The 22,196-nt window shown below is 38.2% G+C and overlaps 1 protein-coding gene across 1 annotated transcript in view; it reads right to left on the reverse strand.

The window, feature by feature from the left end:
* The window catches only part of lasp1 (LIM and SH3 protein 1), a 43,402-nt gene that overhangs the window by 10,924 nt on the left and 10,282 nt on the right, over positions 1–22,196 (reverse strand). The window contains exons 2-3 of the mRNA XM_061712923.1: positions 13,234–13,328; positions 4,879–4,963 (exon numbers count right to left, since the gene is read on the reverse strand). Coding sequence (XP_061568907.1) covers positions 4,879–4,963; positions 13,234–13,328 — 180 coding nt within the window. The remainder of the gene's footprint in view (positions 1–4,878; positions 4,964–13,233; positions 13,329–22,196) is intronic.

The raw sequence follows: 22,196 nt of genomic DNA on the forward strand, positions 1-22,196 counted from the left end.
ATTTTCATACATAAGACGTAGGGCTGGGCGATTTTGGACAAAAATAAAATCCCGATTTTTTTTCTCTGAAAACCCGATTTTCGATTTCGATTTATTTGGTAAAACTACAAAAGACAATGGAATAAATTCTTTCAAATATTTTATCTTTATTTTTAAAGAAAAATAGCAAACAAATGTCCCTATTGGGAATGAAGTGCAATTGAAAGATACTGTAAATCCTCCTTGAGTTTAGTAAAGTGACAACATTTACAATTTTCTTGACCAAACAAAGATGACTAGACGAGCTCTGTCTGTAATGCAGCCAGCTGCAAAAAAGTAAAATCGATTTTCTGATTTTCCTTTTTTTAACATCGTCTTGATTAATAAATCCGATTTAGATTTAAAATCCATTAATCGCACAGCCCTAATAAGACGCATCGGGTTAAAAGGTGCATGATAAAACATATAAAGCGAAACAAAACATTCTTGTAAGTTGAACTTTATTCAACTTATTCACAATAACTCAGAATATCGTTCAGCTGTAACTAATACACTCACATTTTCAATCATTTGTGTTCCACAAATAAAAAGTGGCGGAGTTAAGTGTATGATTGGTTCATCGTTGCCAGCGATAGCGGGCACCTGAAGTTAGTGTGAGGTTGGAACAATCTTGTATTCCAACATTTGATTATAATTGGATTTTGATATAGATTTGAACGTTGGCTTGACGTCTAGTTATAGTAAGGTAACATGGACCGCAGCAGTGATTCTCAACCTGGGGTCCGTGGTGTAAAAAGATCTTCCGACATTTATAGAAACAGATTATTATTTTACTCAAATGTGACCGAGACCTTTATCTACCTGAACTACAGAGGGTAACATGACCTTTTACCCTTTAGTGTAATTTGTTGCATTTTAATAAGAAATCTTGCACCCGTTTGCATTGTTGAGGTTACTGCATGACACTGTTCATGCAAACGTAACATGATCGGCATCCTTTTCAAATTATGAGCCCTCTAGAGTTTCAGTGGACGTACACCATTCATTTCTCTAAAATGCTTTTATTGTGAAGTATTTGCAGGAACGCTCAGTAACTTGCAAAGTTCAAGTTAGTGCTTGAAATTGCAATAATGTAAAAAAAAAAAAAAAAAAAATATAGAATATTCTAATTTTTTGAGATAGGATATTTGAGTTTTCTTAAGCTGTAAGCCATGATCAGCAATATTAACATAATAAAAGGCTTGCAATATTTCAGTTGATTTGTGATGAATCCAGAATGTATGACATTTTTGCATTACAGAAAATAAAGGACTTTACCACAATATTCTAATTTTCTGAGACAGTCCTGTATAGGGGGGTTCTAAGAATTGATCACAAATTTGCAGGGTGTCCAGGACCCAAAAAAGGTTGAGAACCACTGGACTAAATGTTAAATGACGGTTGCCTGCCAGCACTACATAATTAGTTATCTAATGTCGTCTGACGTTGCGACCCGTATCCAACAAGGACCGACTTTAATACAACGTCCCTGTGTCAGCTGGGAATGGTCCGACAGTCAAGCAGAGCAGCTCCGTCGATTAAAGTCCCACTAAAACATTTTGACACATTTTTGAGCTGGGTTAAAACTTGTTTGAGGTCAGTAAGTGCAACAAGAATTCCTACACAAGGCGCCACGGCTTATAAGGCGCTCAGCCAATTTATGAGAAAATGTAACGATTTTATAGTGCGTAAAATATGGTAAATAAAATTGATTTGGTGAGGTCACAGGCCGCTCTCTCTAAGGGCTTTCAACTTCCTTATGGCAACACACAGGCCCTTTTAAAATATGTAGGGCATATTCTGCGGCAAAAAAACAAACTATGTTCTGTTATTGAAAGGGACATTTTTCATAATTTTATTTTACAAGATTACCTACAGGATTGTCTCAGAAAATTAGAATATTGTGATTTTCTGTAATGCAATTACAAAAACAAAAATGTCATACATTCTGGATTCATTACAAATCAACTGAAATATTGCAAGCCTTTTATTATTTTAATATTGCTGATCATGGTTTACAGCTTAAGAAAACTCAAATATCCTATCTCAAAAAATTAGAATATTCTGTGAATCTTAAACTGTAAGCCATAATCAGCAATATTAAAATAATAAAAGGCTTGCAATATTTCAGTTGATTTGTAATGAATCCAGAATGTATGACTTTTTTTTTTTTTTTTTTTTTTTTTTTTTTTAAATTGCATTACAGAAAATAAAGAACTTTATCACAATATTCTAATTTTCTGAGACAGTCCTGTAGTTGCATGATTTGGAGATGTTTATTTGCAAAATCAATTTTGTTTTTACTCTTTATTAATAATCACATGTCCCCATGACACAAACATTAACAACTGAGTGACTAAGACAAACAAAAGAGAAACCATTATAATAATGAGCATCTTTTCATGGAGGCTGTTGCGATTAGAAAAACACCATCTGCCCCTCGGTCCTTCAGTTACCCCCCTCTAAATAATATGACTGCTCTCCGTTCTCACATGTACGTGCGTCACCTCATCTGTGGTGTTTGACAAAGAAATTTGTAAATGATAAGTGTTTTGATGAGCCCTGTATCCTTCTCTAGATTATTCTCTCCTCTCCACTAAATGCTTTGAAAACAAAACAAAAAATAATTAAAAAGGCTGAAAATATAAACTTGAGTGGATTTTCGCACAATTTATGTTTTAAATAGTTATTGTGGTGACCACAGTTGACTGAAAATGAAAGAGCTCAAGCACACAACAGGACTGAGGTGTGAAACATCGAGTGATGGCTCAAAGGTCGTCAAGTGTCAAAAAGTTTTCCCACCATAAACAGACATCACATTCTGTATTTAACTAAAGCCAGTCAAAGTGGAAAAACATTGTTACATGTCTGAAGATGAGCAGTAACCACCCCCACTGTCTATTAGGATCTTTATGAAGCAATAACACATGACCCAGTTCTGAAGGATATTTCTGTCATTGAGGGTTTTTTTCTCTTTTAGAAGTGACTACATATTTGGGTCTTCATACTTTTAGCTTCAGCACAATGGCTGTAGTTGTATTCTTTGTGGTTAAAAATTAGATTTCAGTCATATTTGCATAGAGGAATGGTCATAAACAGGGGAACTCATAGAATGTGGTATTATATACAGAGGTCATCTGTGCTCTTAATCTCATGCAAATCTGCCCTGCCCATAGTTGGGAATTAAAATCCATAAGAAAATTAAATGCAATATTTTGTTGAACAACAACCCCCATTTCTTCCCCCCACCCACATCTCCACAACTTCCTTCTGCTTCTTTACAATTTAAGACTTATAGAGGCTTCTAATTACAGATTATGGCTTGAGCAGTATCCATTGTCAATCATTCACAGAAAGTGCTAGATCAAATCCACTGAAAGAGACATTTTGAAAGATCATGAGATGGATTAGATGCAAATAGTAAAGAATTTGAAAGTCTCAACAGGTATGTGGAAGTCTAATACTAACATCAGGTTTATATCTAGAGATATATACACTTCACCTCATTTCTCTATACCAGGGGTCAGCAACCCGCAGCTCTAGAGCCGCATGCGGCTCTTTAGCGCTGCCCTATTGGCTCCTGGAGCTTTTTCAAAAATGTTTGACCTCTTTTTTCCTTTTTTCTTCTTTTTTTCTTGTTTATTTTCCTTTTTTCTTCCTTATTCCTTTCCTTTTTAATCTCGACATTTCAACTTTTTTCTCAAAATTTTTACTTTTTTCTCGACATTTCGACATTGTTCTCGAAATTTTGACATTTTTCTCGACAATTTTCACTAAATTTTGACTATTTCCTCGACATTTCGACTTTTTTCTCGACATTTCAACTTTTTTCTCAACATTTCGACTTCTTTCTCGAAATTGTACTTCATTATTAATCACGACATTTCGACTTTTTTCTCGAAATTTTGACTTTTTTCTCGTCATTTCGACTTTTTTCTCAAGATTGTACTTCAACATTAATCTTGACATTTCGACTTTTTTCTCAAAGTTTATACTTTTTTTCTTTTCTTCTTTTTTTGTCTTCATTCTAAGGCTGATACAAGACTTTTCATTATTTGCGGCTCCAGACACATTTGTTTTTTGTGTTTTTGGTCCAATATGGCTCTTTCAACATTTTGGGTTGCCGACCCATGCTCTATACAGAGATCCCTCACATTTATATGATAATGCAAATAAATGCTAGTAAAACATATACTTTGCTTATCATATGTATGAGAGACAAAAAAACACACCTAGAAAGACAATATAAAAATCACATGACATTTACAGATAATACTACACATGTAGCAGGGGATCATGTGGAAAAATACAGACGCAGTTAAGCAAGTAGCATTCAACTATTAGCCAAGCTGGACGCCACAGCAAAAATGCAAATAAGGAGAGACAAGAGTGATACAAGCAGCACTGGGACTCAGCATTACTGCCAACATACTCCAGCATAACAAAGACTGACTTTGTTGGGATATAATCTGAAGTTTATTTTCCAGGCCCCCGTTAGTTTATTGTTTTACTGAAGAAGTTATAATAATTTAGCTCTGCAAATCATTTTCCTTTTGGGTAAACGTTGTTTGGAAAACACTGTCACTCCATGCTCATTGCTTTCCCAACCAGAAGTTTTGCCCATGTGTCTGCTGGTAATCAATTCTACGCTCGACTTCTCTCGCTCAAAGCCATGAGTTTGTTCAAATAGAAAGAGACTGATGAGATTGATTGAAAGTGGGGTGACAGGCAGTTCTTGCTCCAAAACTGATAATTGCAGTAGAGCGTGTTCAAACCAAGTATGTCTTTTTACTGAATTGGTTATTGAAAAGTGAGTTTGATTAACAAATGATGGCTGCATGACTGATGGAAATATGTCACCTGGCTTTGCATCTTGCTCTGCTGTTTCAGGCGGAGATTCTCTGGAGTGTCAGCCACACAGGTGAAGTTTGTCTTGGGATAGTGTCTGGAAAAATAAGCACAAAGAAAGTACAGTTAATGCAAACAGTGAGATGCCAGCTTTAACTCAAGACTCTCACTGTGGCTCAAGTCTAGAATCTAAGAGAAAAAACGCAAAAAGCAAAACAGCATAAAACTAATCAGCATGCAGTCTAGGGCATCATTGTGGAGGTATTTCACATTCAAGCTGGTCCTGATGTTGAGTTAGGATACCCTGTAGATAAAAAGCATGTTACTACAACACAATGAGGGTCAAAGAAGTCTGAAAAAAGCAGAGGTGTCAAAAGTATTCACATTCATTACTCGGGTAGAAGTATAGATACTAGAGTTTAAAAATACTCCTGAAGAAGTTGAAGTATCAACTCAAGTTTTTTACTCAAGTAAAAGTATAAAAGTACTGGTTTCAAAACTACTTAAAGTATAAAAGTAAAAGTAATGTAACGGGGAAAAAAGCCATTAAGGACAAAAGCCATTGAAAATGAATGTATCTTAGTATAATGTAAATATAGTAAAGAACTATATGTGTACTATTGAGCATTAACATGTGTTTCAGAGAGCAGAAGATATGATGACTAGTTGCCTATAAGTATTGTAATGGTGCAAAAAGTCAAACTTCAGAGGCATGTTATCATTTATCCTAACCTTTATTGGAATGTACATCCAAGTTTAGTTGCAGGAATCTGAGGGAACGGATGTAAGAACAAAACTGGACAAGAACATCTGAAACAACCACAACCAAATTCACTCTATCCGGATGGAGCAATTTAACTGGATAGTTTTTTGTTTAAAGGCCGAAATGAAATAGAGTAACGAAGCTGTTTTTAAAATGTAAGGAGTAAAAAGTACAGATAATTGTATGAAAATGTAAGGAGTAAAAGTAAAAAGTCGTCTGAAAAATAATTACTCCAGTGAAGTATAGATAACCAAAATTTCTACTCAAGTAAGGTAACGAAGTATTTGTACTTTGTTACTTGACACCTCTGGAAAAAAGGGAGTGTGGGCAGAAGCTGTATAGGAAATGAGAGTATGGGGGGAAGCCTCAAGGTTAAAAGTTTGGAGATGAGCCATGGTGGGTGTGAAACAAAGCTTTGCAAGCTCACAAAACACATGCATGTACTCTGTTGATCGCAGGAACTGTGTTATGTGGATAAGAGGAAGAGGAACAGCATGCAGCAGACACAGCAGTGGCGTCACAGATACAGTAAGTGTGAATGATGTCATGGGCAGCGCCTTCCAGCAGAACATGATGACAAGTCTTCTACTGAACAGATCCTGGAAACATTTTCTGACGATGTCAGATTCATTTACAAACCCAACTTTCTATCTGAATCAAATGTAAACATGCAAGCTTAAACCTGCAGCTTCTACGCAGGCACACAGCTTGCCAAGCCAGTCACCACAGACTGTTCTATTGATTGCCTAAACTATCAGCTGCCTCGTGATTAGTGGTTAGTATGTGTGGCACAAGTCTGTTTTATTACACACTGGAGGCTTCTGAGCAGAAGCGGCCTCAAGTCTGTGAGCAACAGTGCCTGCCAATTCAGCGAGGTCCTTAAGGCATTTAAGACAAGTCCAGAGGGAGATGAAGAGCCTAACCGCATCTCAAACTGCTCATATGGATGGCAATTCCCAGCGTTCCTTCAGGGTGCTGACTGTCCTCAAAAATCTTCAAGTATATCCATGCCTCTTGGTAACCCACTTAGGCAATATGTTTACAGTTTCCTTGACAACACGGTCAACAAACTTAATGGGCATTTCTACTGATGTGATTAAAGGACGCAAGAAAACAAAGGACAGGGGCTGATGAATTGTCCATAAAAACAACATCACAAAACATCAACTACTTCCAGAAAAGCCTTGAAGTGGGAAATGGAAAACAAGTTTAATTCAGAGAAAAGTTGTGGTTTTTAAGTTCTCTAATATAAACACCAACTTAAACATTTGATCTTTCACTGTATCCATCTATAAAGTCAGGGCTGTTCTCCAACTGGCCTTTTTACAACTGAGCATACTCATTTAACTGAAGCAGCTACAGAACTGCCATCTACAACATTCAGATTTAGTGGTTTGCCAAGTTTGCAGATCAGGTTGGGCAAGCAAATCAAACAATGCAAATGAAAGGACGGCCATTGTTGTGACATATCTTATTACAGAAGCAAAGGACATTTTCCTAAATGGACACAGCAGTTTTTAGTACGGTATGTAAACATATAAAAAGTGACACTTTCATGACTATCAGTCGCATGTTAAAAGTCTGTCATCCAATGAATACTTATCTACCTTTTTGGGGTCCTGGACCCCCTGCAAATTTGTGATCAACTCTTAGTACTCATGAAACCAGCACACATGCAGCGGCACCTGAGCACCAGGCATCATCAGTGGGCAAGTCTGCTCAGTTTTCCACTCGAAAATTATCAGAGTTCAGGGCAGCGCAAAATCCTACATGTGCCACAAGTAAAACTTCAGCAACTTCTGAATGACGTGACGCCTATATTTTCCGAAAAACAGATTTTTTAATAATTCAAAAAAGGTTTTAATGGATAAAAAAATACCATATATATATATATATATATATATATATATATATATATATATATATATATATATATATATATATATATATATATATATATATATATATCCTACCTTATCTTATTATATGTCCCATATATGGACTCACTTGAATTTTACAAAAAAATACTAGTTATTTGGGATGTTGTTGTTGTTTTAAGCGTCAAAATGTCATGTGGTGCGACCGTCCGACCATGACTCTTGTTTTGATAACTTTTTTGAAATCATTCTAAATGTATTTAAATCAATCTTCTGCCCTATCTGGCATGATTTCCAAAATGTCTTGTGTATAAGATTTATACACATTTATATTTATATTTCCATCATAATATACAAACAAAGTTTGACTGATGTCCATTTTATGAAATATCACGTGATGCGACCATTAAAATAACAATTTTTGTATAATACTGAAAATTTGTAAAAAAAAAAAAAGATGTCAAGATGTTAAGGAAATTAATTTATTTTAATATGAATCATGGTTGCACCACATGACTTTTTTTAAGGCTAGTGCCAATTAATCTTGACAAAAATCACTTAATTTAAAAGTTTTATATGAATTTATGTGTACACAACATTCTTAATGTTTGAACTACTGCAATAGATTTCTTTTTATTATTATTTTAAAATTGACCTGTTGAAAATCCTTATTCCTCATTGACCCTTATCCTGTTTTGTTACATCTATCTACCAAGGAGGTGCTGCTGATTTATGTTTTTTTTGTTATGGAAAAGGCAGTTTTTGCAGTTTGTCAAATTCCCAGGGGGAAATTGGGTGCTAACTTCAACAAAATGAGTGTTCTCACATGGTGCTACAGCAATGCGTACCTGAATGCAGATACTCCTGTGAATGTATTACCAGAAAAGTATAAACCCATCTGCCCATCTAAATAAAGCATGGAAATTAATATTTGCTCATTTTCCTACCCTCTGGAGTTGGGTGTGTCTGGTTTGTGCTGGAAAACATTTCCTTTCACGGGGCTGCAGATTGTAAACAATCATGATCAGCATCTGTGCTCGTGTCATCAGAACCTTCTGTTGCACTTGCAGTCCCAGTATAACTGGGCAAACAAACTCAGGGAACGCAGGAGTAAATTTGTGACAGAGTTAGATCCCGTAGCAAGCTTCTTGTGCTTGGGTTTTCACAGCCACATGACTGAGTAACCACCAGTCAGTGTTCATACTGACACGCACAGGTGGAGCTGAAACATGAACAAATTCTTAAGAGGTTGTGATCAAAGTAACGTGGAGGTGTGACTGGGGTGGTGGGCCAACTCTTATAGTCACACACAAACACACCACTGTGCAGGAGGAGAGGCCTGTTTGCACTCTAGAAGCAAGAGATGTTGTGTTTGACTCTGTGGGACCAGGAAAAGATGTAATGCATCATTCAACAGCAACATCTACACGTACACACTATTCTCCTCAACACGTTACACTGCCATCTGAGGAGAAGTAAGCTGCTGTATGACAATATAGTCAGTGATGTTTACTAAAGAATAAAGCAACCCACTCTATATGTTTGGTGCTAGACCTTTCAGACAGTCAGAGACTAGTGTTGGCCCGATCGATCGGGCCCGATCACGGCATTTTCAAAACATCGGTATCGGCCAAAAAAGTATCGGGACATACCTAGTTATTAATGTTTTTAATATAGATTAAATAATTTTATATATCGTTGCATTTAACGTCACTTCCGGCCGGCGTCACTTCCGGAAGTGACGAAGTAAGCAAAACTAACATGGTTTACATGTTTGAATTGTGAAATTTTATATATGTTCATGTTGTATTAAGTTGCTGCTATTCATTTCATGCCATTCAGAATATTGCACTAAGGTTAAGCCAAAAAGTATTTTAATTTTCTTGTGTTTGTGAGTTTGATTGACTCATTCAACTACCTCTTTTGAAGTTAAATTTATTTTTGTTATTGCACTATTCTGCACTTTTTGTTTTAGTTTACAATTTCATGTTTCTACATTTTCGTGGCACCAGTGCTGATAAGCGTTTTTGGAATATATGTCCATCTTGTTCTCCAATGGACAATAAAAGAAACTTTTTTTTTTTTTTTTTTTTTAATTCATTGCCAAAATGTATCTGATCGAGAAAAAGTATCGGAAATGTATCGGGAGCCAAAAAGGGTGATCGGATCGGGAAAAAAACCGGATCAGCAGATACTCAAACTCAAGTCATTGGGATCGGATCGGGAGTTAAAAAATCCTTATCGGGACAACCCTATCAGAGACCGTAGAAGAGGAAAAAAAACAAAACAATTCTGCATCAAAATCTGGAAAATACCCAGCACCTGTCACACTTTAAAAAATATAAATAAATAAATAAAAATGACCAAATAAAGATTAGATTTGCAGTCATTAAGGCAATGTCACACCACTGGCTCTTTCCGTCTCCAGGGGAAAGTTTTAATTCCTCTGTGTGGTTATCTGCTCTCCTTACTCTCCCACAACCTCCAATGACTGATTGTCCATCTCGGGAAGAAACTCAGGGAAGGGAGTGGAGTACAGTAAAAACAAACAATGCCTATATCAATTATCGAGGTCAAATATAGAAAGAGTTATGATAAAGCAGCTATCCCACATAAAAGCACAGTTCGTTGCCTGCATTCCTCTCATGAAGCATGAGGCTCTTCTACTGATGTTTACCCTGTTTGTTCCTTTTTATACAAACAGAAATAGGTATAATAAACACACACTGAAGGGTTTCGCTCCCATGCAGAAGGAACATGGGAGGCAGGAAAAGGAAAACGATGAAAGCACTTTTTTACCTTTCATAAAGTTTATATCAGGCACCTGCTCAAGGTCAACGCCCTGACGATTAATATGAGTCAAAGTACGGACAAGGTCACGCTCAGATAAGTTCAGGAAAACTGATGATTAAATAAAAAAAAGGTCTTTATTAATTATACACGGTGAAGTTGAATATTATCAGTTTATATATGATATAAATATAAACCAAGAAGAGTCACAGGTGTTGATTAGCTAGAATCATACACCAAATATAAAAGTGCAACATGGGTCCACGGCTTGAATTACCATGTCTATGTCAAATGGTGCATATGGTAGAAAAAAAGCACAGATTTAAATGTGTCGTTCAATTTAAAAAACTCAATATATTTAGTATATACAGGACTGTCTCAGAAAATTAGAATATTGTGATAAAGTTCTTTATTTTCTGTATTGCAATTAAAAAAACAAAAATGTCATACATTCTGGATTCATTACAAATCAACTGAAATATTGCAAAGCCTTTTATTATTTTAATATTGCTGATTATGGCTTACAGTTTAAGATTAAGATTCCCAGAATATTCTAATTTTTTGAGATATGATATGAGTTTTTTTTAAGCTGTAAGCCATGATCAGCAATATTAAAATAATAAAAGGCTTGCAATATTTCAGCAGATTTGTAATGAATCCAGAATGTATGACATTTTTGTTTTTTGCATTACAGAAAATCACAATATTCTAATTTTCTGAGACAGTCCTGTATACCGCACTTTTACATATTCGTGTTAATGCATGAAGACATTTCAAGCCTCCATCAAAGGACAGCACTTGCTCATTGTTTAATAGGATGATCTTGAGAAAAAGATGAATGTGTATGTTTAACTTAGAAATCACTTGCATCAAGTTTTTTTTTTTTTTTGTCATTGGATCTTGTAGTCAATGCTAGATTTAATTTGGTCTTCTCAGACTTAATAGTCCTTGATGGAGTTATAAATGTTCAAGTTTAATAAGCACACTTTTCTTGAGAAGGGATCTTCATGAACACGAAGTATCAGGTAACAAGAAGTGACTCAAGGAAAATTATTCATAGTTTTCCGTTTACATTGATTACATCAATTTGCAAATTCCTGTACCTGTATTCTCCGATGGAAAGTTTACCGACGAGTTAAAACTACAAAAAAACAAACAGCTAAAACAGTTGAGCAACTGAATTTGCGATTAAAACAGTGATTGAGCGTCGATTGCTCTACTCTTTGTTACTCTGTTATAATTGAAAAATGGATGCTTGATTCAGACGTGGAGCATAATCACTTACCCACAAATAGTTTTTTCTTATGCTGTATACTAAAAAAACAAACACACAAAAAAAAAACATAATTCTTCCAACCAACCACTAATATTGATCACAGCAGGAACAAACTCTACAGTAAACAACTGAGCAGAAGCTAGATTGTGGTCAGCTTGGTTCCCACTCATACTGAAATTGATAATACTAGCACGACATGATGATTTATTTCTCCTTCAGTAACATGGCAGTTCGGCAAACAAGCTTGTCAGAACATGAAGCAATGGCTTCTCTCTGCATTCTCTCTCAGATAGCATGCACTCACTCCAGCTCTGACGAATGCACTCAGAGGAGAAATTTTGAGTAATGAAAAACGGATTCCGTGGATTCCTGATGAGCCTTTAGCGTGTGAGCACGTACTGAAGCATGAGTGGACATGCTAGTTTTCAGAATGTCCACTTTTGTCACTGCAGAGGAACTTTAGGAATTTCCTTTGTTGATACCCCCTTCCCCACTGAGAAGTTAGAGGGGAGGGAGGCACTTTCCCACACCACCACAGGCCTTCTCTGTGAAGGGGGGGCTGAAGTATCGCAGATAAACAGCAGAAGAGGAAGAGAGGGGCCGTAGTTGGGTTGCAACGTGCACACTCACACAAACATTTGGAGACTCCCATTTCAAGCTGTGGACGGATTAAATAGTGCTGTCAGCGTTGAGGGGGCGCAGACAGCACCCCGTGAAAATAAAAACATGAGACATGCTGACTAGGGATGGGCGGTATGGACTAAAAAATGTATCACGATAATTTCTGGAATTTATCCCAATAACGCTACCTTCCTTCCTTCCTTCCTTCCTTCCTTCCTTCCTTCCTTCCTTCCTTCCTCCCTCCTCCCTCCCTCCCTCCCTCCCTCCCTCCCTCCTCCCTCCCTCCCTCCCTCCCTCCCTCCCTCCCTCCCTCCCTCCCTCCCTCCCTCCCTCCCCTCCCTCCCTCCCTCCCTCCCTCCCTCCCTCCCTCCCCTCCCTCCCTCCCTCCCTCCCTCCCTCCCTCCCTCCCTCCCTCCCTCCCTCCCTCCCTCCCTCCCTCCCTCCCTCCTTCCTTCCTTCCTTCCTTCCTTCCTTCCTTCCTTCCTTCCTTCCTTCCTTCCTTCCTTCCTTCCTTCCTTCCTTCCTTCCTTCCTTCCTTCCTTCCTTCCTTCCTTCCTTCCTTCCTTCCTTCCTTCCTTTCCTTCCTTCCTTCCTTCCTTCCTTCCTTCCTTCCTTCCTTCCTTCCTTCCTTCCTTCCTTCCTTCCTTCCTTCCTTCCTTCCTTCCTTCCTTCCTTCCTTCCTTCCTTCCTTCCTTCCTTCCTTCCTTCCTTCCTTCCTTCCTTCCTTCCTTCCTTTCCTTCCTTCCTTCCTTCCTTCCTTCCTTCCTTCCTTCCTTCCTTCCTTCCTTCCTTCCTTCCTTCCTTCCTTCCTTCCTCCTTCCTTCCTTCCCTCCCTCCCTCCCTCCCTCCCTCCCTCCCTCCCTCCCTCCCTCCCTCCCTCCCTCCCTCCCTGGGCTCATTTCCTCAATTTATCATTTTTACCGTGAGATACAAATTCTTACCGTGGGGAATTTTTTTGACGGTTTATCGTGAACGGTAAAATATCGCCCATTCCTAATGCTGACTGATCTACACGCAAAGATGAGCTGGGGATGACTTACGCATTGCAGTATGGTTTCTTGTCGAAACCTTTGTAATTCTTCATGTTTAGAGTCATTTTGCAGTAGTCGCAGCTGAAGCATCCTTTATGCCAGATCTGTCAGAGAGAAAGAGAGTAGAAAAAAAAATGTTAACTTCACTCGGCCAAAGGGAGAGGCAGCCGACTAAACACCATTATGGACAGAAAAGCTAATGTAATGATTGCAGCCTTGACGACTTTATTCCACGAGGAGTTAAGCGCGAGCGCGTTCGGCCTGTGAGAAATAAGAGTGAAGCAATGCAGCTTGTGTTATGCCGGCACTCAACAGTTTACAAGAAAACAGCTTCTCCTCAGATGGCAAATTGAATGGGTACTATTTATAAGTACACTGGGTGGGTTGTTGTGGTACAAGTAACAAGTCAAGTCAAGTCAAGTCTTCATGTAGCACTTTTAAAACCCAAAGAACTATAACGTTTGTAACTGAGAAGTATGCAACTTTCCTTTCGTCATCTAATCCTGTGGTTGGGAATTTTTAGATCTTTATCATTAATAGATGACTTCAGACTTCAGATGCTATTTGATAGACGAATGCTACAACTGGCCATCTCCGTACTTTCCAAACCTTTTCTATCTAATGGTCATGAGACCATGGTCAGTTCTCCGGCCACCCCTTTTTTAATTCATGCCCCTTTTCTGTCTCTTTCCTGGCACTGGCTGATCTGTGGCCTTAAGGTTCAATGAGAGACTGAAGTTGAGAGATTTGGACAAGCCCAGGAGGAGTGAGCAAACATGAAAGTAAGGATGTGGAGAAAGCTGGAGGAAGGGTGGGTAAGAGAAGCAAAAAAACAGAATGAAGAACTGATCTGGCTTTTCCTGCTATTGTCAAGGGAAAGAAGGGAGGAGTGTACAACACATGGAGAAAAAGGGAGGGAAAGAAAGAAAGAAAGTCCCTCCAATTTTTCACCATTAATTTCAATTACCCAGCCATCCACCCACAGAACTCTACTCGTCCACATACAGGCAGAAAAAGATGATTAAAAGCAGAAGTTGGAACTGCAGAAACATGCACAAGTACAACACCATCTAACTGTCACACCAAAGCTACTTCTGAGGTTAGGAGACGGGCATTAGTGTCAGGAAAATCCATCATTTCCTTGCATTCAGCGATAATTAGATAATACAGCATGTGTTACAGCTTCTGTAAACTGGGGGATAAATCATTAGGATACTGGGGTTTAGTGTCTATGAAAAGCAGATGATCTACACACTGTTATGCCAGTGCAATGTATGGAATCACAAATCCACTTTGCAATGAGCAGTTCACCTCGGAAGATTATCAAACAAACAATCTAAAATATGACTAAAGGGTGGATTTAACTACACGTTTATTTGTCCAATCTGGTTTTATGGACCACCCAGGATGGTTTGCACAGACAAAAAGCAAGTGTATGTATGAGTTTGTAGCTGCAGGCAAGCAATCACGCACGGAGGCATACAAAGAAGAAGGTTCTGAGTGAGAACAGGGCCTAGGCTGTGATCTACAGCCCAACACACTGGGCCAAGTCTTCAAATGCAATCCTTATCCCACTACAGCCCAGTCAGGGCCTAAGGGAGTTGCAGATGGACACATCCTGTTACTTTTTCATTGCTCTCTTTCTGCATTATTCTGGCAAGTTCTGCAATAGCAAATCCCTTTATAAACAACAGCAGATTTCCATTTCATCCAGCCTCAGCTGATTCACAGCTGTGGTCACTACCATTTCTGCACTGAATTTGTCTAGTGCGTGTAATTATAAAGCAGCAGAAAGCATTGAATTCTCTCATTTCCTCAAATTTGTGATTGCAGCCAAAAACTTAAACTTTCATTGTGACATCTAAACAGATAAATGTTACTGCAAATACTGAAAACTAGGGTTGTCCCGATTAGGATTTTTTAACTCCCGATCCAATCCCGATAACTTGAGTTTGAGTATCTGACGATCTCGATTTTTCCCGATCCGACCAATTTTTTTGGCTCCAGATACATTTCCGATACTTTTTCCCGATCAGATACATTTTGGCAATGAATTTAGAAAAAGAAAAAAAAAAAAAAAAAAAAAAAAAAAGGACTAAAACTCAAAATATTAGTTTCTTTTATTGTCCATTGGAGAACAACTTGGACATATTTCAACAAAACTTATCAGCACTGGTGCCACAAAATGTAAAAACATGAAATTGTAAACTAAAACAAAAAGTGCAGAATAGTGCAATAACAAAAATAAATAAATTTAACTTCAAAAGAGGTAGTTGAATGACATCCAGTCAAACTCACAAACACAAGAAAATTAAAATACTTTTTGGCTTAACCTTAGTGCCACATTCTGAATGGCATGAAATGAATAGCAGCAGCTTAATGCAACATGAACATATATAAAATTTCACAATTCAAACATGTAAACCATGTTAGTTTCGCTTACTTCGTCAGCCGGAGTTGATGCCGGCCGGAAGAGACGCCGGCCGGAAGTGACGTTAAATGCAACGATATATAACATGATTTAATATATATTAAAAACATTAATAACTAGGTATGTCCAGATACTTTTTTGTCCGATACCGATGTTTTGAAAATGCCGTGATCGGGACAACACTACTGAAAACTCAGTTGACTATGCACCAAGAACACTCTTTGAGATTCTTTTTTTCCAAAGTAAATACTGACCTTGGGGCGACTCTTCAGAACAAGTCAAGTGTTTAGAAAAACTATCTCTATACCTCGCCCCAAACAGTTAACCCCCATTTCACCAGGATGTCTCCCGTCAACCCCCATGCTCACTGGACAACACAACCCTCTCAGGTGACAGGTAACAGATGCCTTGCAGAAAGTGCTGAAACCAAAGTTCCTCCAGGGGGGAACGGCTCACAAGGGGGCAGATCTAATGGGAGGTGCTTAAATGCTTAAAGGACACACTAAATACATAGCTAATCAAGCAATACTTGGAGGCGGTCAGGTGCCATCATTGTCACCATTATATAAATACTAAGAACAGACTACTTCAAACATTGAAAATACCACATACACATGCATTTAGCTAGGAATTTTCTTAAACTGCATGGCTGAACACATGTCTCTTGACTGCCACAAACAGTGCTAAAGCTCCATATTCTAGAAAGCAACTGATGTTACACCACTAATTCACAAGTTTTTCTACTGGGTGCCACATTTCAGTTTATTTTTGCACGCTCATTTTGCCCTCAGAGTCCGCATAGAACTTGGGAGTCGTTTCTCTGTTTAGCTACGTTTTGAAAACTTTGAGAAGGTTAAACAAGGTTTCTTCCGTATTGTTTGCCGTCTGCAATTTCACTTCAAAATAAAGACACGTTAATCAAGTCAAACTGGTCTGCACTCGAAAGAGTGCAGGTTCCATAAACAGGTCTGTGTGTCAGAGCTGCAGGCATGCGTGCGTCTTACGTGTGGGGCTGAACAACAACACAAAACAGAAATGAAACCACGGCGGACTTTTTGAATAAATGCTGACCGTGTGGTCATTCCCCAGGACGCTGAATAAGGTGCATCAAAATAAAACGGCTATGAAACAAGAATATAATGTTTTTATTAACCGCTTTGCCATTACAACCATTGACTACGTTTACGTGCAGTCAAAATTTGCGTTACCGTCAATATTCCGGTTACTGAAACATTCGGAATAATCTGTTTCCATGCGTGAGCAAACAGGGTTATCCCTGTTTACATGGTAATTAATCATTTGGGATATCTCTATCAAACCAGCAACGCACGGAGAACGTCATGACGCAATCCCCATCATTTCCGCTTCTTCTTCCTGTATCCAAATCCAAAACAACAACAATAACAGCAGCACGGCGGATAATGAACAACCCAGTAGAAGTCGCCTTCTTTTGCGCTTTGGTGCTGGTACTGACCCACCACCAGGACTTAACACTATTCCTCGTCGCCTTCTTCATTAATGGAAGGCGAGAACGTAAAGAAATGGCAAATGGAGCCAGAGCTGTGCCATCCATATCCATGCTACCTGTTTCCACCAGAGCAGCCAGGACACTTTGGATGAAGGTGCAGTCAGGACTGGTGGGAACGGGTAGCAAAGATGGAGTTCACAGACGCCGACTGGCGTGAGAATTTCCGTATGTCTTCCTGGACTCAAAAGACCAAGATTCCTTGCAAAAAGAACATGCACAGAAAACTAATTCATGTTCCTTTTGACGGGGATATCCCGTTAGGCTATACATGACCAAATATTCCGGTTAGAAAAGGAGTAACGCAGGGGTCATATTCGGGTTTATAAAATATGAGGACGGAATATGACGGAATATGAGCATATTCCGGTTATTCAAAGTGGTTTATGTTGTTTACATGGCCGTGCGCAACCGGGTTATTGCTAATATTCCTGTTACAAAAGGGTTATTGACTGCATGTAAACGTAGTCATTGTCTCTATAAATTTATCACCCCACCCGACCTCCACATCATTTACATGAAAGGAATATATCTGTTCATAATCTCCATCTAAAACGGTCATAGGTTCACCTGAACTGCTGAGGAATCCAGTTTTAAAATTTTGAAATGCTACATTGATTTATGATTAAAATAAGCTGTTTCAGTACGTGTGGCTTAAAAAAAGAAAAGAAAAAAAGGAGCTGGAGGTGGCAAAGCAATAGCTGCTAAAACACACAAAAAAAAACAATGGGAGCAGCAGACCGCAGCTTACAACTTCCTCTCTGGGTGATCATTTTACATGCAAGTTAAAACACAGTCATTGTTTTTATCCAACATGGGTTCATCACCTGGGTTTTGGTCAGAGAGGAATGAGAGCAGAGCCGCCGCAAGGGGTGTGCGAACCGTGCGACCGCACGGGGCCTCGCGCCCCAAGGGGCCTCGCGCTATGGGCCGTTTTTGAAAAAAAAAAAAAAAAAAAAAAAAAAATTTTTTTTTTTTTTCGTTTTTTGTTTTCGTTTTTTCCCTTATAAATATCAACAGTCACATTCCATTACAGACCTAAATGTGTACTAGTCTGTGCATATCAATAAATATATGTGCAATGATGCGCGTGTCTGTTGTTCAATACAACTGATCAGACCAAGCGCATTGACACAAGCTGCTCTGATCCAGACGGGTGGAGTTGGAACAAACTGTCACACAATGTCGAGAGAACGAGACAGATTCAGGAAATTTCCATCAGGGGATGAAAAAAGAAAAAAACTAAAGAAAATGGAAGAGTTTAATGCCTCTCTGAAAGGCTCGTTTGATAAATTTGTCACAAAAATCACCAATCCGACCGGGTCTCAAGCAGCCGTGGGGCCCCGCGTCGAGGCAAGAGATGATGATGAGGCAGGGGAAGGTATCCAGTATTTTGCTAATTGGAGAGTTAAAATTGCGCATATAGACACCCGATCCGACCCAAAAAACCCAAATATTTCGCTCGCGCTCGCTGCGCTCACGCGCGAGGGCCCCCCCAGGCCATTTCGCACAGGGCCTCGCAAATCTCCCAGACGGCTCTGAATGAGAGCATTAGTTTAGCTCTCGTCATTTGAAGGATACATTTAGAATATTTTTGCATTAAACCATTTAAAGCAGTGAAATTACCCATAAGAAAATAAAACCAGTTAATTTGTTTTGAGACGTGATGTTGTAGCCTGGTTAAATATGCTTTACTGCTGTCTCAGGCCAATGCAGCTTCTTTCACATTAGAGACATTTTGAATTATTTGCTGATATTATATTTTTGTTTTTTGTTAATGTCCAGAATGGATAAGAATCCAAATATTTCAAAACCAACATAATGCCTCCATGGAGGACATAGCCACCGAATATCGCTGAAATATTATTACCAAGGAGCATAGAAGCTCTATGATATACTTGCTGTTCAATAATCCTGTTTATGTTGAGCAACGACTTTAGTTTCACAGCGATAAAATCAAATATAGCTATTGTGATGAAATATAAAGTTTTAAAATGCATTTAGCCTCCAAGGACAAACAAAGATTTTGAATGTAGTACTGTACAAGAGTACAGTCAGTTTGATACCTGCTGTATATCAATAGAAAGGAGGGGCAAAACAGATGTTGGGATTAGGCACAAACCAAATGTACATCAAAGAGGTGATCCAGCTGTTAGCTTTATTCATTTCCAACAAAACTGGACTTTTGGGTGCTATAGTGGAATCTGACAGTCTTCTGAAAAATGATAGAAGAGCAGAGAGGGAGTCTTAGAAATTTAACAGCCATTGTAAACCGATCTGTATCCTCGCATCAGTGCCGCTCAAGGACACATCTGTATGCATGTTTACATGATACTCTGTGTGTTGGTTATATGTGTCTGTGCGAATACTCTTATGTATACCAGTAAGGGTTTTAGGCTTCAATCACCCTCACTTATCACTGTCTGTGAGAAAACATTTAATTAAAATAAATAAGATGTCCCATACAAGAGCTCCTGCACATCTATGGGATGCTGACAAAACTTTAGACACTATGCATGCACCAAATTAACTAAAAGAGGCATTCAAGAGTCGTCTGTCTTAAATCTGATGTGACGTACCAATTTCACTGTGTACCATGTTTTTAATCTTAAAACACCCTTCGTGTCTCCTTATCTGTGTTGTTTTTAAATGCAAACAGACAAAAATCTCAGCTGTGTGCAAGGATCTAATCTTCCTTCTTTATTGAACACCACTTATAAGACTCAGCAATTCACATCTCAGACTTCTATTAAACGGCCACTCCATTATATTTAAAAACCCACAGACATTTTTCTTTAGTAACTATCAGTAATAGTTACATCTGCTGCTGCACAGCTGTGCGCAGTGCTTTGGTTCGGCCCGCTGCCCAACTCTTTTTCTCACACACACTCACGTCACATTTGCCTCTTCACACATACCAGATCAGTACACGATCATGCACAGGAGGAATGTTTGTTGGGTTTAAATTTTCCCATAGATTTAGAAACATTCAAGCTTTCTTTTCAGAACATTTAAGCAATGATTATTTTTTTAAAGTAGAAATTGTTTTTACACAAATTTGAATCACCTTCTGTGTCCTTCCTTCTTGCTACCTGTTCCACTTTAAAGACCGAGTGAATACCTTAAATTGGTGCATTATAATTATGACCACAACTGTCGCAAGCTCCAAGTCTTAGTGGTAGCTAAGTTGACCAAGTGTACAGCAGACTGGCAGTCTGAGCACAAAAACTGGCATGGATTATAATGCAAGCGAGAGAGAAAAAAAGTCCATCTTTTGCTCATAAATTAATATAAATAATAACTTAAAATATTAATATGGGGCAAAATGAAGCCAAGTTCAGATATCAATCCCCAACATGCATAACAGAAATGTAACATTATCTTTATTTATTGATAGATCCTTTGCAATCTACTTTATATCCCATGTTAAAAGGATTTTCATGCTCCGGCCCACATTAAGCCTTATTGGAACCTCTCGCCCTTTAATATACAAGGATATATCTTGGACTACATTACTTTGGGTTATAAGAGCAACAATTAACTTCCAAATTACTTGCTTTTATATATTTTTATGGTTTTAGTTTAGTTAATTTAGCACATAACATAAAAAATAACATTGCACAAGTAAGTTCAGTTAAAAGAAACTGTGCAGGGAGGAGCGAGCAAGCCAGTATGAGGAGCCCCCACCTAATAACATTTAACAAAATACTTATGAGGATACAAAATCATAAAAATAAAAATAAATCATAAAAATTGCATGTAGAACATGAATGAAAATAAAATAAAAAAAATAATAAAAAAAAGATAAAAAAATTACTGTACACATGATCATGAAAATATGAGTATTAAGCTGAACAAATGGCAACACAGAATATGAAGTGCAAAAGAACATTAATGGCTGAAAAGGCTGAGTATTTAAAATATGTTGCAATGGTCCTCTGAAATGATGACTATATAAAACCAAAACACCACACACCGTCGACCACTACTGAAGCGCTCCCTTGGTGTGAAAGATTATTTTTCTGCACAATATGCTGATGCTAAGAGTGGACACTAACTAATTTATGAATGCTAGTTAATTATTAGCCTTCCTGATACCATTAATTTTAAATCAAAACCCTGTGTTGCTGACCTGCAGGCAGAATGTGATTTGAATAGACACACTACACTAGAAGAGATTTTAAAATTAACTTTTCAAATGACTCCAGATGATGATTTTCACTGGTGATGAGAACGAAAGGCAACAATAAACACAAGAGGAACAGATGAGTAGAGAAGAGAGGAACACAGATACATTGAAATGTCAACACTTCTGCTTTGTTATAATGTTAATCCTGTGGATATTTGAAAGAAACAAGTGCACCGTCTCGTTTTTACATGATGCAGATCATAAAGATGTACCTGACCCCTGAACGTTGAGTCATGACGTCTGATGAGTATGTGTAATATGTGTTTGTGACTGTGACTCATCAAAGGGAGGCAACTGGTCACAGCTACAAAGAGTCCCCACCTCTTGTGGCATTTGGACAACATGACTCAGCTCTCAGAATAACCTGACTAAACAGACTGAAAGATGCAAGACAAATTCTCCCACAACTGAGATCAGGTGCAACATGTTAAGAATAAGGACGGAACAATGCTGCACAACCTCATACAGTATGGCCTGACCTTTTAAGCCATCTCTCTAACTATTTCCTTGGTTTTAGCAAAAGCCACATGGTTGGGGATCACACCCTAACCCTCATTTTAAAAAGACCAAATTCTTGGGTAACACTAAAAACACTTGGCAACAGACAGCGGTAAAAATTATGAGAGCAAAATGACTAGATGTATCAGATACGTCATAAAATATAAGAAAACCTGTATTTAAAGCTGATTTAAAGGAACATACCAGAGTTGAATTAACCCCTACATCTATCATGAAATGATTAGGAATGTAAAGCTTAGTCAGGGAACAAAAAACATTAACTGAAGCAGTTTTGAGGTAAAACGGAATATGTTTTTACAATCTTTGCC

Source organism: Cololabis saira, chromosome 21, assembly GCF_033807715.1.
Source record: "Cololabis saira isolate AMF1-May2022 chromosome 21, fColSai1.1, whole genome shotgun sequence".
In the NCBI taxonomy this organism is placed as follows: Eukaryota; Metazoa; Chordata; class Actinopteri; order Beloniformes; family Belonidae; genus Cololabis; species Cololabis saira.